The sequence below is a fragment of the Nicotiana sylvestris genome, chromosome 10 (genome assembly GCF_000393655.2).
Source record: "Nicotiana sylvestris chromosome 10, ASM39365v2, whole genome shotgun sequence".
In the NCBI taxonomy this organism is placed as follows: Eukaryota; Viridiplantae; Streptophyta; class Magnoliopsida; order Solanales; family Solanaceae; genus Nicotiana; species Nicotiana sylvestris.
In genome coordinates this window covers 95645343-95661646 of record NC_091066.1, presented here as the reverse complement: position 1 = coordinate 95661646, position 16304 = coordinate 95645343, and the positions used below count along the sequence as shown (strand labels likewise).

Sequence of the window (16304 nt, the reverse complement as noted above, 5' to 3'; positions counted from 1 at the left end):
ACATATATGATCAAGGAAATTAAGATAATGAAAGTAAGAGGGGTTTGGACAGCTTACACATGTATATGAAAGGAAAGGAAGTTTATGGAATGTAAACACATAGGGGAATTGGGGAAGGGAAGTCCTAAGTTGATTAGCCTACAGGATCAATATGTGCAATGCCCGGTAATCCTCCTCAACTAGAGGGGATACACGTGACATTAGCGCACAGGTCATCATATCCTTTTACTACCCATTACCCTCCCCTTAGTGGTTATATAAGCGAGTTTAATTAACGACCCCTAAGCGTGCTGTTACCCGTCCCTTCCTTGTGGTCCTAGAGGAGTTTAGGACCTCTAAATTTTGGCAATTCTAGACAGCCTAAGGTGTTTAAAAAGGGAAATCTAGGCGACAAGCAAAGAACATATAGGACAATCAAATAGGGAAAAGCAATTAAGGCTCACGTTTACTTCCACATGTACATAAGCAAATAGGCAACACGTCTCAAACAATAAGTTCAAAAAGCCTATGAACATGATATCTAGATGAACATCACAAAGCAGGACATGCAACATTTGTTTTTAAGGGAAGTGGTAAGAACCTAACCAGTTTGCTTACTGGTTTTATAGCCTGTTAAACCTGGATAATTTCACACATAAACATAACTGGTTTCACAATTATTTAACGTCCTAAGGCTTGCCTAAGTGTGTATATGCAATCATGATTCTGGGAAACAGTTTGAAGTCCTTTTATCCTATAGGCATGCTTTCTAGTGATATTTAACAAGGCTTTATATGAAGTTCTAGTTTTAGCACTTAATGCACATGATAATACCCTATGGACATGAGTTCTAGAGTGAAACTGCTATTAGTTCTTATTAGACACGCATACTAATTGAGCAGGTGTGACAACAAATTAAACATACATGCATGATTTCTAAAGAGACAGTCTTGAATATATGCTGTAATGAAAGTTGAACCTTAGTTATTTTATTCCCTATAGGTAGGGGTGTTCATAAAAATCCAAAAAACTGAACCAAACCAAACCGACTAAAAAAATTGATACATTTTGGATTGGTTTGGTTTTGAATTTAAAAAACCCGATCAAATTTGGTTTGATTTTGGTTTTAATTAGAAAAAAACCGAACCAAACTGACTATAGAAGTAGCTATTTCAAATTTACTATTACATCTATATATATGTATATTTTTATACAAAGTTTCAAAAATTTAATGGTAAATGTTAATAGTTTGCACTTTTGTATAGTTATTTATCTTTACATTCTAGTTTGATTGGTAATTTTCTTTTGTTAAGTGTAAGAATCCATTTCGCATTAAAAATAATATATTTTTAATTGAGTCCTTAAATTATTCATCACCATTTGATTCAATATCATCAATATATCTTGGTAAATAATAGATTTCTCAAAGGGCAATTGATTTGATAGTGTTACGTTGAAAATGTGGTCTCCAAAATATGTGTTTGTTAGTGTATGTCTTATATTTAAGAAAAAAACGAAAAAATAACCAAAAAAACCGACAAAACCTGACATAAACTAAATCGTGAAAAAATTGACTTAATTGGTTTGGTTTGGTTCTATTTGAAAAACCGACTTACTTGGTTTGGTTTCTTTTTTGGGAAAAACAGATCCAAACCAAACCATTAATACCCCTACCTATAGGCATGGCATCGAATCATGTAAAGCAAAGTAGGCAGAACTTATTTTAACCAAAGCAAACCCTATAGGCAGGTTATCTAACAAAGCACATTTGAGCCAAAGTAAACCATATAGGCACGTTATCTAGCATGCAATAATGATTAGAGTAAACACCTAGGCAAGTTTTCAAACATGAAATAACAGAGTGCTTTTGAATGAAGTAAAGCCATAGACAGGCTATCTAACATACAATAGTGTAAAGTAAACACCTATAGGCATGTTATCTACCTATTTCAATGCAAAATATAAAAAATAAGCCCATTTTCCCATTAACTATTACCCCAATTGTTATTACAAATAATTATTACAGCCCATAATCGAATGAATGAATTACAGAGTATATAGACTATAGGAAGCCTGCAGCAGGCCCAAATACACATGGATAGGCCAGGCCTTCAATATAGTCTCAAATGTTCAAAAGTACCCTGGCCAACAAGTGTCTATGTGTGTTAGAGTTCCCTAAGGACCTCAAGGATCCCAGACAGTGCTCACATCAAGACCTTTCTTAAATAAAGACTGATTATGTGTAGTGTAGAAGAGCCAGCCCTGATATGCTAGAGTTGAGAGAGATATCTAGGATCCCTAGGCAGTATACATACCATAGGGGCAGACCTTAATGACCTAAGAGTAAGTGAGAGTGATTGAAAAGACCTAGTGAAACAATGTGGAGATAATTTCTTAGGAGTAAAAGGTTTTCTGGAATAGATCAGTTTTAAGAAAATACTAGGGATGAAACCAGTTTTTTGAAAAACACATTTTGAAAACAATTCAGAGGAGAGAAAATTCAGTAGACAGTCAATATATCAAAGAAGGTTCAATTCCACAGACACTTTAGCAAACATATTTGCACATAGGGGTGAAAAAGGAATGGGAACACATGGAAATCTTATTGAGGGTGCATGAATGGGGTACAGGGAAACAGGTAGGCAGTAACATACATACAACACTTATAGCCTTAATAACTTAACTAGGATAGCAGGCAACTAAACATGGAGCAAAGATGTAGATGATAGAATTAGGAACACAAGCATGCTTAACCATAAGCATAAGTAACTTACATGATCACATAGCTAAGCATAAGCCAAGCAGGTTGTTCAGGCATCAGTTAAACATGTGAAGTGTAAACATATTAGTTTCACATAGAGCAGGACAAAATTTTAGGCATGCTTGAACAAAGAAGTAAATAAGAAGATAGGTCCAATGCATAACCAATGAACTAATGCAGGAAGGAAACACATAGAGTTTGGGTGTCAAATATAACTGGAGACATACCAGTTGAGGGAAAAGAGTGTAGAATATAGAGCAAGTAGCTTCACTATCTAGCCTTAGCTAGCCCCACAATAGCACAAGTAACACAAGTAGCAAAGAAGGAGAATAGTTTGAATGTGTGTGTATATTGTCAATTGATGTCTGTCGAGAACCAGAACAATGAGGGGGGTTTTATAGTATGTAATAGAGTAGGACACATAAGGTAATGAGCCAATCATATGCACATAAGGTATGAAAATCAATTAACAATCAATCATGACTCAATTAAAGGGCCAGTATCACATAAATGGTACTTAATTTAAGGAAATCTCACACGGAATTCCTTATTAAATCAGAGAAGGGTTAATAAGGTAAGAAAAAAAATAGACAATCGACCAAGTGAAGTCAGTCATGAACAAATTAACCATAAAATCAGACTAGTATTACTTAATTTAAGAAAAATTGTATAAGGAATCAATCAGTAATTAAAGGCTAGGTTAAATAAGGCAAGAACTAACTTCGAAGTTAATTAGAAATTGGTTCTGAAAATCAAAGCATAAAATCAGGCTAACAACACAAATTAATAATTACACATAAGGTATGTGTCACACCTCCTTTTTACTACCCCGAAAGGGTATAAGGGAGTTTTTCCTATTTAAGTGATAATCGAAACAAGATTATTTATATTAAATTCAGAATCGCCACTTGGGATAATTTACGGTGTCCCAAGTCACCGGTTTAAAATCTCGAATTGAGGAAGTTTTTTAATGTCTGTGAAACACAAAAATCCGAGTAAGGAATTATGTTAACCCGGGAGAAGGTGTTAGGCATTCCCGGGTTCCGTGGTTCTAGCACGGTCGCTTTGATCAGACTTGTCTTGATCAAATTGTTTAATTACTTATTTTATAACCTATGTGCATTTGCCTTCTTTTAATTAAGAAATTATCTTAAAACAGGTCATGCATATGTGTACCCGTTTGTTTGGCGCGTCAAAAATCATGTAACACGAACGTGTCCACAATTAATAATGCTTTGTTATTATTAAGAAAGTTTAGTCAAAGTTGCGAGAACGCATACTCTAATTTTCTTTTTAAAATTGCAATTATGTCACGCGAACGTGTACACAATCACGATGATATATTAAGTTGCGCCTAAAGCCTTTTCTACGAATATTCATTTTAAATATCTAAGTTATAATATTTGTGAGAGCTATAGGTGATTTAATTATGGATGGCACACCTCAATTCATTTTTTAAGAAAGAACTACACTTAATCAAACGGTCTGATAATATTCTATTCTAGAATTGATGTAAACTTAATAGGCAGCTATAGTTGTAAAGGGTTTGAAGTACAAGTGCTAAGCCCTTAATTTTTAAAAGCAAATCTGGGTTTAAGATTAACCCAAAAAAAACTGTTTAGAAGGGAAACTAGGGTCAAAATCAAGCCCAGAAGTGAGGCCAAGCAGGAGGTCAAGGAGCTTCCAAATGGGCCAGCAAATGCTAGGCCCAATCCTATACGATCATGCCTTAGGTAATAAAGCCCACATCCATGAATACCAAACAGACCATTTAGATAAAACTAAATACGACACAACTTAAAATTGAACCCATAATATGAATCAAATAATACACCAAACTCTGAACTGGACTTAGGTCGGCCGCCTCCCCTAGGCCACTGTCAAGCCCAAATGAAGCTTCAGCTTTTTGAGTCATATGTAACCCAATCATTAAACGGACCATTAAAGATCTAGAACAAAATTTTGTTTTCCTATGCATTTGATTATCAACAATTAACACTAACCATGAAGCATACACCTGCCATTCTAGCATCTATCAACTAAATTAATAGGGTATTGAAACAACTAATCCTGTCAAGGGCTATACGTGACTCAAAATCAGAGATATTCATACACATAGCTGAAACTAGTGACATGGAATCCCTAAATGCATAATACTTGAGCAAAATTCTAGTAGAAACAGGCTATACACAAAGAATCGAAGATCCAACATTATAAAGTATTTAGTCCTATATTACATCTACATGAAGCCTTAAACACTTAAATAAAACCAAATTTTATTACAATCATAGATACATGCTTCCCAATTTCTCTGACCATTTAAAGGGTTGAGAAGAGTACCTGAATATCAAAACAAAGCAAAATGAAGTAAGGGTGCAACACAGCCAACTAATGAAAAACAAAAGCAATCCAGCGACAAACAACCTTGATTCACAACATATTTAACCCAGAAATCCAGCAGAGATTTTACTAAATTTTGTGCTAAAAAAATCAGAAACAATCTAGAAATGCAGAAAACTTTTGTGTCCTTTCTTAGGGTATCTATCTCTCTCCTTTTTGTGAAGGTAAGGGTCTATATATAGCCCTTAAGAGTGCCACGTGTTGAAGAGAATAATGGAATTATTCCTTCAGCCACAAGGCATCTTTTTTAACCAACTTGGCCAGCTGGCTGTCCCTCATTGGCTTATGCATTTTGTGCCAACCAAATGAGGCCAGCTGCCCCTATTCTAGAGCCTTCCAAATATAGAAATTATCTGAAAGTCCATGTTCTTATTTCCCAACTTAAACCCCTTAATTTTCAATTGTTCAACTAAGACCCTAGGAGTTTCTAACTATTTACAAACTAAGGCAACCATCACAAAGCAGATAGATGTGAGTGAAACCAATCAAACAATAAACAAATACCAAAAGGGTGAATATCTGGATCCTTAACACAAATAAGAAGGATTCAATTTCATGATGAACTCCTAAAATCTAATTTTAATGGCTAGTGACAAACTTGACTACAATTCAAAGAAGAATGGACATTGAGCATTTAAAACACTGAATCACAAAACCCTAAAATATAAATCATGCAATTAATACATTGGAATATAAAAGAAACAAAAGAAAACAAGAAGAACAAAAAATTATGGTAAATCCTGACCTAGACATCCCAGAATCTAAATTAATCAAAGAAACAAAACCCAATCTACTGATTTGAACAAATAAATTACCAAGACAAATAGATAAGCAGATGGTTAAAATTAAACGAAAAATCAGGAATCAAACAAAACAAAAACCAAAGAAGAAGCGGTGAGATACTGGCTAACCAGAAAAGGCTTGGTGATTGAATCCAGCCAACGACCAAGAAGGGCGAAGAAACAGTGGCTAGCCAAGCAGCTGTGGCTCTCAAAATCAAATCAAAACTCGTTTTAATCAACTGCTCTCAATGAGAACGCTTGATTAACACAAGTCTTGAGTCGAATTAAACTCTGGAAGGCAAAGAGTCGGACTTAAAAGAACTAGGGTTTTTTCCAATTTTCAGAAACAAAATTCGGAGAATTTGAGGGTGTTTTTGGGTAAATTGATGATGGATTTGGGAAGAGGAGGGGACGGGGGTTGCCTAGTATCAATTTGGGGAGATTTGGAGGGATTAGGGTTTTGGGATTCCGATTTTAGATCTAAAATTCGAAACTTTTAGCAAGGATTTGAGGGAGATGGGTTGAAGATTTAGAAAGGGGAGGGAAAGGAGATCACAAGGTGTAATTTTGGGATGGCTTGGAGACTAGCCGCCGTCGTGAGGCGATTTCCGGCCGGCGACAATCACACGAGATCAACGACTAGGATTCAATGGAGCATAAACGGGGTCGTTTGGTTAAGTGGGGGCTGGACCAGGTGGCTTGGTTTTGGGCCTAGGTTTGGGGCGGATTTGGAGCAAAATATTAGGGCTTCAGCAATTTAAAAGGCCCAATTCGAGTTTTAAAACAAGCTTTCCCCCCTTCTTTTCAATTTCCTTTTCTTTTCTTTTTATTTTCTTTTTCTTTAATTAAAAATTCTAAATTAATTTAGATTGTAAAATTAAGCTAATTACCTAATTATAATATTTATAACAATTAGTGGCTCCTAGATTAAAAGAAAAAATTACTAATCTAAATTTGAAAAGCTAAAATGTAAAAGTGAATCAACTTTTGTGATTTTCATTTTAGTAAAACAATTAATCAACTAATTAATCCTAAAAACATGGAAACAAAATCTAAATGCAATGCATGATATTTTTGGTATTTTTTCATGATTTTAATAAAATTAAACATGCACAGAAATGCAAACAATTAACACAAATTCCTACGAAAATCCTATAAAATTGCAAAAAATTGGGAAAAAAAATATATTTCTTTAATTTGTAGGAGTATTTCACATAGGGAAAAAATCATGTGCCCACAGCTGCCCCTCTTTGCTCGAAAACACGAAGAGTTTTCGTGCAAAGATAAAGTGAGCTGATATGAGCGATTTTTGCCCGTTTGAATACTCTGTGGGAAGCATTTTTGAAAGATCTGACCGAACCTTGCTTCTGAGGTTGCCTAGATATCCTTGGCTATAAAGGAAGCATGTCAGTGTAGTTCGGGAAGTTTCAGTAGCTGGGACTGCTGGGAAGCTATGATTTCACTATTGTTGTTGCTGCTACTGCTTGCTGAACTCCTTATTACACCGAGATAAAATAAAAAGAAGCTAGGCTAAACTATAATCTATGAATTACAAAAATACTATCTACCATCTTCAAACTTGGTCTTGCCGCTTCTACAGTTCTGTTGTGCATCTTAAACTGTTGACCTGCACTCTCGAGGTGAATTTCTATTGTTGCTAACTCGAATTGAATTCTGAAATGAGTTCCCTTGTTCTCTAGGTGGGCGCCTGATTGCCAGAACCTGAACTGTATTCCCTTGTTATCCAGGTGGGCGCTTGATTGCTAAAACTTGAACTGTATTCCCTTGTTCTCTAGGTGGGCGCCTGATTGCCAAAACTTGAACTATTTCCCTTATTCTCCAGGTGGGTGCCTGATTACCAAAACTTGAGTTGTATTCCCTTGTTCTCCTGGTGGGCGCCTGATTGCCAAACTTGAAACTGTATTCCCTTGTTCTCCAGGTGGGCGCCTGATTGCCGAAACTTGAAACTGTATTCCCTTGTTCTCCAGGTGGGCACCTGATTACCAAAACTAGAATTGCATTCCCTTGTTTTCCAGGTGGGCGCCTAATTGCCAAAATTTAAACTGTATTCCCATGTTCTCCAAGTAGGTGTCTGATTACCAAAATTCAAACTGTATTTCTTTATTTTATAGGTGGGCGCCTCATTTCCAAAACATAAAATGTCTTCCCTTGTTCTCCAGGTGGGCGCCTGATTACCAAAACTTGAATTGTATTCCCTTGTTCTTCAGGTGGGCGTCTGATTTCCAAAACTTGAAACTGTATTCCTTTGTTCTCCAGGTGGGTGCCTGATTACCAAAACTCGAACTGTATTCCCTTATTATTTAGGTGGGCACCTGATTGCCAAAAATTGAACGGTATTCCCTTGTTCTCTAGGTGGGCGCCTGATTACCAAAACTCGAACTGTATTCACTTGTCCTCCAGGTGGGCGCCTGATTGCCAAAAACATGAAATGTACTCCCTATTCTCCAGGTGGGCGCCTGATTACCAAAACTTGAATTGTATTCCCTTGTTCTGCAGGTGGGCACCTGATTGCCAGAACTTGAAACTGTATTCCCTTATTCTCCAAGTGGGCGCCTGATTGCCAAAAAATTAAACTGTATTCCCTTGTTCTCCAGGTGGGCGCCTGATCGCCAAAACATGAACTGTATTCCCTTGTTTTCCAGGTGGGCGCCTGACTGCCAAAAACGTGAACTGTATTCCTTTGTTCTCCAGGTGGGTGCCTGATTGCTGAAACTTAAACTGTTTTCCCTTGTTCTCTAGGTGGGCGCCTAATTGCCAAAAACTTGAACTGTATTCCCTTGTTCTCTAGGTGGGCGCTTGATTTCCAAAAACTTGAACTATATTCCCTTGTTCTCTAGGTGGGCGCCTGATTGCCAAAACATAAACTGTATTTCCTTGTTCTCCAGTTGGGCGCCTGATTTCCAAAAACTTGAATTGTATTCCCTTGTTCTCCAGGTGGGCGCCTGATTGCCAAAAACTTGAACTGTATTCCCATATTCTCTAGGTGGGCGCCTGCCATTACAACAAAACAGAAAAAACAAAAGAAACTTTTCTGTCCCAGTTTGGTAATGAGAACATCTATGAGTGTTAGTTGAATCTGGTTAAAAAGAGCTATAAGAACTCAAAAGCTAAATCCCATTATCCAGGAGGGCCCTGAAAATTTCAAATTAAATCTCATCTTAAGAGTGACAATTTTAAAGTTAAATTATATTTCCAAAAGGTAGAACTTATGCCAAATCTTGTTATCTATGAAGGTCTTGAAGTTTAACTAGGTCTCATTATCTAGGAGGGTCCTGAGAACTTTAAATTAAATCTCATTATCCAGGAGGGTCCTGAAAAGTTTAAACTAAATCTCATTATCCAGGAAGGTCTTGAAGATTTACGGTTGAACCTGTCCGGTACATGCTTTCCTCACGGAGGGTTCCTCCGGAATAAACGAAATTTCCTTCCCCTGTTTCAATCAAAGAAAATTTTATCAGTTTGAAAATGTGGTGGTTAGTTTGCGGCATTCTTGCTGAAGGTGGACTTTCCACTGCCGTGCTTTGTTCTGACTGGCTGTCTTGGACTGGCAAATAATTGTTTGACTTTCTAACTGAATCTCAACCACAGGACCCTGATTGACCCGAGTGCTCTGCACTCATCTGTTGTTTTACATTTCTGTCCTTCCAATCAGAACCTCTGTATCTTCCACAAAATTCATAAAACCACTCGACCACTAAAATTTTCACTAACACCTTATTTTCCACTTTGCATCATGCTATTTCTAGTATGTTTTGGCCGCACTTTGCTTTGTGCAATTTGGAAGTTGGTAGTAAGCTTTGAAATCCTTTCTTACTTGCTTAAACAAAGTTGACATTGGAAAAGACTTAGATAAATAATCCCCAAAAAAATAAAATGCAATGGCTTCACGAGTTAGGAATAAAGAAGAAAATTCAACACATAAAGACTATTTGAGGAAGAAAAGGAAAAGAGACTTGTTTGAGTGAGGCAACTGGCACCAATGATCACGACATGCATTTCAGATTAACCAGCCTAGCCTGTTCAGACAATCACCTTTTAGTTTTCATGCTTTATGCCCTAGAATTTCCATAATCCAATCTCCTTGCGAAGTCACCAACCTTGTTCGGCTTGCGGCTCCCTGAAGGGTTTTCACCAACAAACCTTTCTCATTTGTTCATCTCTCAACTCATTGTCGCCTTATGGTGCCTGTGATGTTTTTCACCAATAAGACTCTCTCATTTTGATTTCTCTAATCTTTCCATCGCCCTGCGGTGCCCGCGAGGGTTTTCACCAATAGGACTCTCTCATTTGTTCATTTTCCTTATGTAGAACGGAATGCTGGCCCTAATGCGAATCTTATCTCTATCTCACTAGACTTGTCATTCTCGAAGATTGATCGAAAGGTCTTTCTTTGGACCGTAATGTAGTCTTTTGGATAGGGTTAGAAAGAAAGGATACCATGAAGGCTCAAAACAACTTGAATAAGTTCAAAATTATAACTTTTGGAATTAGATCTTTTGCAAAACCGTAGATTCTGCCCCAATTTCTTTGTCTGGGGACTTTTGAATTTTTATTTGATGGGACCGAACCGTGAGGCTTCCTACATATCCTTGAAAGGAATCATGTCGAACGTAGTTCATGACTTAGGAATTGCTTTGTTTTTTGTTACTTACTTTTCTTTTCTTCTCTTTTTTTCTTTTCTTCATTTTCTTTTTCTTTACTTACTTTTCCTCAACTTCTTTTTTTTTATCTCTTCTCTTTTACTCTTTTATGTTCTTTATTTATCTTCTGTATATGTGTTTCTGAAATTTTGCCACTGATTCCAAAAGAGGGGTATGAAAGAAAATAAATAAGGATCAAAGGGGTAACAAAGGATAAAGTGTTTAGATAGTAGAATAAAATGCCTTCATCACTCCAATTTTCAAAACATGCCAAGTACAAACAAACAATTTAGACAAACCAAAGAAATCATACATAATATCTTTTGACCGCATCAAAATTGATAGTCATATCTACATATTTGCCATCTATATCTGTTAAGTACAAAGCACCATTGGACAACACTCTCGTTACAATGAACGACCCCTGCCAATTTGGGGAAAACTAGTCTTTAGCTTCAGCATGATGTGGAAGGATGCATTTCAACACCTGTTGACCCACTTCAAATTTTCGGGGACGTACCTTCTTGTTGTATGCTCTTGCCATTCTCTTTTGATATAGCTGGTCATAACATACTATTGCCAGTCTTTTCTCGTCAATCCGACTTAATTGCTGCAAATGGGTTTTGACCCACTCATCACTATCAATTTTGTCTTCAGCAACAATCCGAAGGGATGGAATTTCAACATCCGCAGATATCACTGCTTTAGTACCATATACCAACAAATAAGGAGTTGCACCTATTAGTATAAGGAACAGAGCAAGAAACTCCAAGAAAGCAAACTAAATCATAGATATGAAAGTTTCCCTACAAAGGGGTTGGCTTCAACAACGGACAACTTTTCATGCCATTGCCTGGAACCTTGCACCATTTTCTGAAGTATCTTCTTTATGTTCTTGTTGGCCAGCTCAACAGCTCCATTTGCCTTGGGGCGATACGGAGTGTAATTCCGATGCGCAATCTTTAATTGTTGGCATACTTCTTTCCTCAAATGACTGTTAAGATTAGCACCATTATCCATGATGATTACCTTTGGGATTCCAAACCGACAAACGATATTTGAATGAACAAAATCGACCACTGCCTTCTTAGTTGCAGATTTGAAAGTCTTAGCTTCAACCCACTTAGTGAAATAATCGATGGTCACCAGAATGAACCTGTGCCCGTTTGATGTCGCGGGCTCAATCGGTCCAATGCCACCCATGCCCCAAGCAACAAAGGGCCACGGTGCGGACATTGTATGCAACTCAGATGGAGGAGAATGAATCAAGTCTCTGTATACCTGGCATTGATGACACTTGCGCACAAAGCTAATGCAATCTCGTTCCATGGTGAGCCAGTAATACCCTACTCGAAGAATTTTCTTTTCCAGAACATACCCGCTCATATGTGGCCTTCAAACCCCGGAATGCACTTCTGTCATGATAGTTGTGGCTTGTTTAGCATCTATGCATCTCAGAAGTCCAAGGTATGGAGTCCTCTTGTACAAGATTCCCCCGCTCAAGAAAAACCCACTAGCCAAATGTCGAATTGTTCTTTTTTGATCACTCGTGGCTTGTACCGAATATACCCCTATCCTGATGTATTCCCTGATATCATGGAACCACGGTTCACCATCAAGTTCTTTCTCAACCATATTACAATAGGCATGCTGATCATGAACTTGAATATGCATAGGGTCAACATAAGCTTTGTCCAGATGGTGCAACATTGATGCCAAGGTAGCCAAATCATCGGCAACCTCATTATGGATCCTTGGAATATGCCTGAGTTCTATTGATCAAAACCGTTGACAAAGATCATGCAAACATTGTCGATACGGTATGAGCTTTAAATCCCGAGTCTCCCATTCTCCTTAAATCTGGTGCACCAAAAGATCTGAGTCTCCCAAGACCAAGACTTCCTGGACTCCCATATCTACTACTAACCTCAATCCCAAAATGCATGCCTCGTACTCATCCATGTTGTTGGTACAATAGAAACGAAGTTGGGCTGTAATAGGGTAGTGATGCCTTGTTTTAGAAATGAGCACAACCCCTATTCTGACACCTTTCATTTTAGTGGCTCCATCAAAGAAAAGTTTCCAACCTGACTTGTGATCCCGTTCCATCTCATCAATATGCATCACCTCTTCATCAGGAAAATAAGTCCTCAATGGATCATACTCTTCATCCATCGGGTTCTCGTCCAAATGATCGGCCAATGCTTGGGCTTTCATCGCGGTCTGGGTCACATAGATGATGTCAAACTCTGCAAGAAAAATCTACCACTTCGCAAGTCTTCCTGTGGGCATAGGCTTCTGAAAGATATACTTTAGAAGATCAGGCGAGAAATGAGGTAAGTAGTATAGGATGACAGGTAATGCTTCAACTTTTATGCCACCCAAGTCAGGGCACAACATGTCCTCTCAAGGGGAATATACTTAACCTCATAGGATGTGAACTTCTTGCTGAGATAATAGACGGCTTGCTCCTTCTTGCCAGTGATGTCATGTTGACCCAACACGCAACCAAATGAATTGTCCAGGACCGTCAAATAGAGAATCAAAGGTCTCCCGGGTTTTGGTGGGACCAACACAGGTGGATTTGACAAGTACCCCTTGATCTTATCAAATTCCTCCTGGCACTCATCAGTCCATTTGACCGCAACATCCTTCTTCAACAACTTAAAGATGGGCTCACAAGTTATTGTGAGTTGAGTAATAAACGTGCTGAAGTAGTTTAAACGCACGAGCAGACTCAACACCTCAGTCTTATTCCTTGGAGGTGGAAATTCTTGGAAAGCTTTGATTTTCGACGGGCCCAACTCAATGCCTCGACGACTAACTATGAATCCCAACAGTTTTCCAGATGGAACACCAAATGCACACTTTGCAAGGTTAAGCTTAAGATTGTACCTGCGAAGCCTTTGGAAAAACTTCCTCAAATCTCTGACATGGTCGACTTGTTGTTTTGACTTTATGATCACATCATCCACATAAACCTCAATCTCCTTGTGTATCATGTCATGGAACACAGTAGTCATTTCCCTCATGTAAGTTGTCCTAGCGTTTTTCAAACCAAATGGCATTACCTGGTAGCAATAAGTTTCCCATGGTCTGATGAATGTTATCTTTTCTGCATCCTCCTCATCCATCAAGATCTAGTGGTACCCCGCATAGCAATCCACAAAAGAAACGATCTCATACTTGGCACAGTTGTCAATCAAAATATGGATATTTGGCAATGGAAAATTATCCTTTGGACTTGCTTTGTTGAGATCGCAGTAATAAACGCACACCCTGGTCTTATCGTCCTTCTTTGGCACTGGCACAACATTAGCTAACCAAGTGGGGTATCGAGTGACTCGAATGGCCTTTACGTCCAACTGCTTTGTGATTTCTTCCTTGATCTTCACACTCATGTCAATTTTGAACTTTCTTAACTTCTTCTTGACGGAAGGGAATGCCGAGTCAGTGGGCAATTTGTGAACCACCAAGTCAGTACTTAGACCCAGCATGTCGTCATATGACCATGAAAAAATGTCTTTATATTCAAATAGTGCTTTGATTATTTCCTCCCTGATTTGTGGTTCCAAGTGCACGTTTGTCTTGGTTTCCTTGATGTTATCTAGGTCCCCTAAATTGATTGCTTTAGTTTCATTTAAATTAGGCTTGGATTTCTCTTCAAAGTGACTTAGCTATTTACTAATTTCCTCAAATGCTTCCTCTTCATCGTATTCTATATCATCATCATACTCTATTTCTTGGATTATTATTTCAGAGTTAGATTGGCTTTTAAGACTTGGCCGAAGATTCCTCATGCATGTCATGTCATTGAAACCAGCATAAAAAGAACTGTACAAAGAAAGAAAAGAAATATGACACTATCAGGAGTAATGGAAAAGGGAAATTGCATTTCATTAAAAATAAAGGATAGAAGGGTTTGTACATCAAAATAGACGGAAAATAAAAATTTGAATTACAACCCTGGAATAATCCAGATAACTGAAAGGAAAACAAAGCAAACTACCAAAACTCCTTCCGAGTAGGGAGAGGAGTAGCATCCCAATTGTTAAGCTTCACTTTTGGCCCAATAAACTGCACATCCGCTTTACTGGAACCTTCCCCAGTTTCTACCATGTTCACCTCATCAAACAGACTCTGGAACCTTTTAACCAATTCCTTATCAAAATCAACCATAGGCTTTGGAACTGTTGTCACTGGATGCTTCACGACTCCTACCTTGATGAAAAACCCGGAGCGACGTGGGACTGGCTTAAGGAGCGACCATGCCTTCTTTTTCAGCTTTCTAGCCTTCTTCACATCATCCCATGTAGGTTTGAACCCCAGACCAAATATACCCAGATTTTCACGCAAAGACACTGGCTGCACGATACCTTGCAGAGATGCACCTAGACCCTTGCCCGGCACAAAACTATTTTTCAACATCTCAGTTGTTACCATGACGGTTGCAGAAGCTAGCCTTGGACCTAAAATGTATTCCCCTTCCGGAATCTTTTCAACCGGTAACGTTTCGGAAACTTGATAGACCCACGACCCCTTATCTTCTTCAGCTTCAATAAATGGGACAGATGTATCATTGAAAGCACATAAGTTCTCATAACCATGCACGACGATTTCTTGTCTATCCCATTCAAACTTCACCATCTGGTGTAAAGAAGACGGAACTGCCTTGGCAACATGTATCCAAGGCCTACCCAACAGCAAATTGTAAGAAACAGCCACATCCAGTACCTGGAACTCCATGTTGTTGATACCCAATTTTTTTCTATATATTTTTTATATGCATAAATACCTTTGAATAGCATATATATATGCATATATAAGCATGCATAAGGACCCAACCCCAAATTCCTCCCATTTGTTCATAAAATCCCAATAATTATTCCCCAAATTATTGTTATGATGATTTATTTATTTAATTTTTATACTTATAACAAAATATGGTTAATATATTTTTTATGCATTTTTATAATTGCATTTGGTATTTTTTAAGCTAAATTGCATATAATTGCAATGTTAGCCCATTTATTGCATAATTACATTTTATATGCATAAAATTGGTCCCTATATTTTTAAAATGATAATACATATTTTAAATCATCTTAGTACAAAAAATTCTTTTTCAGAAATTATTTATTACTTATTATAAATTATAGGGAAAAGTGGTTATTTTAAATTGTAGCCAGATTTGGCATTTCAATTGCAGCCCAAATTGGACCCAACCCCAACCCAATTTCTTATTAAAATACCCGACACAGACCCTATATACACTTACCCAAACCCGGAACACATCTACCCGATCAACTCCTGGCCATTGATCTTCTAGATCAACGATCCATACCCATTCTTTCCTTTTTAATCCTAATACCCCCTAACCCTAGTCATTCTTTACAGCACGCTGCCTCTGAATCCTCTCGTCTCCTCGCTTATCTCAACCTAATCCTAAATCCTTTCCAATCGCCTCCCTTCTCAGGTCTTCTCCGCCAACCACTTCAACCCCAAGCCTCCAATTGCTCCTCCATTACCTTGCTCATCCTCTCTAAGGCCTTCAAGGGCCCTGGGCCATGCCGACTTGTATCTAGGGTTGCTGTTTTGGCTGTTCATGGCTTCTTTGGTGTGATTTTGGGAAAATTCACACTATATTTGTTACGATCTTTGAAGTTTTAAACGGGTTCTTCCATCTCTATTTAGGTTTCTTTTGAAACCCTAATTTTTATT

General features: G+C 37.9%; 2 protein-coding genes across 2 annotated transcripts; both read right to left on the bottom strand.

Moving 5' to 3' along the window:
- Window positions 1–10890: 10890 nt before the first annotated feature.
- Window positions 10891–11603, bottom strand: LOC138879697 (uncharacterized). Its single transcript, XM_070159328.1, has 3 exons — window positions 11444–11603; window positions 11104–11321; window positions 10891–11007 (listed from the first exon to the last, which is right to left on the bottom strand). The coding sequence occupies exons 1-3, from the start codon at window positions 11601–11603 to the stop codon at window positions 10891–10893; spliced, it is 495 nt and encodes a 164-aa protein (XP_070015429.1).
- A 375-nt stretch (window positions 11604–11978) lies between these two features.
- LOC138879696 (uncharacterized) lies at window positions 11979–12800 on the bottom strand. Its single transcript, XM_070159327.1, has 2 exons — window positions 12511–12800; window positions 11979–12348 (listed from the first exon to the last, which is right to left on the bottom strand). Exons 1-2 carry the CDS (start codon window positions 12798–12800, stop codon window positions 11979–11981), a joined length of 660 nt encoding a protein of 219 aa, XP_070015428.1.
- Window positions 12801–16304: the final 3504 nt, after the last annotated feature.

What these genes read in the sequence shown, in the direction of transcription:
- LOC138879697 (XM_070159328.1), bottom strand. Translation starts at nt 11,603, where the DNA reads ATGGATAATGGTGCTAATCTTAACAGTCATTTGAGGAAAGAAGTATGC. An exon ending in ACTTCAGAAAATGGTGCAAG is followed by an intron (nt 11,322 to 11,443) that starts GTTCCAGGCAAT and finishes TTATACTAATAG; the next exon opens with GTGCAACTCCTTATTTGTTG. An exon ending in CAAGAGCATACAACAAGAAG is followed by an intron (nt 11,008 to 11,103) that starts GTACGTCCCCGA and finishes CCAAATTGGCAG; the next exon opens with GGGTCGTTCATTGTAACGAG.
- LOC138879696 (XM_070159327.1), bottom strand. Translation starts at nt 12,800, where the DNA reads ATGAAAGCCCAAGCATTGGCCGATCATTTGGACGAGAACCCGATGGAT. An exon ending in GCATGCATTTTGGGATTGAG is followed by an intron (nt 12,349 to 12,510) that starts GTTAGTAGTAGA and finishes AATAGAACTCAG; the next exon opens with GCATATTCCAAGGATCCATA.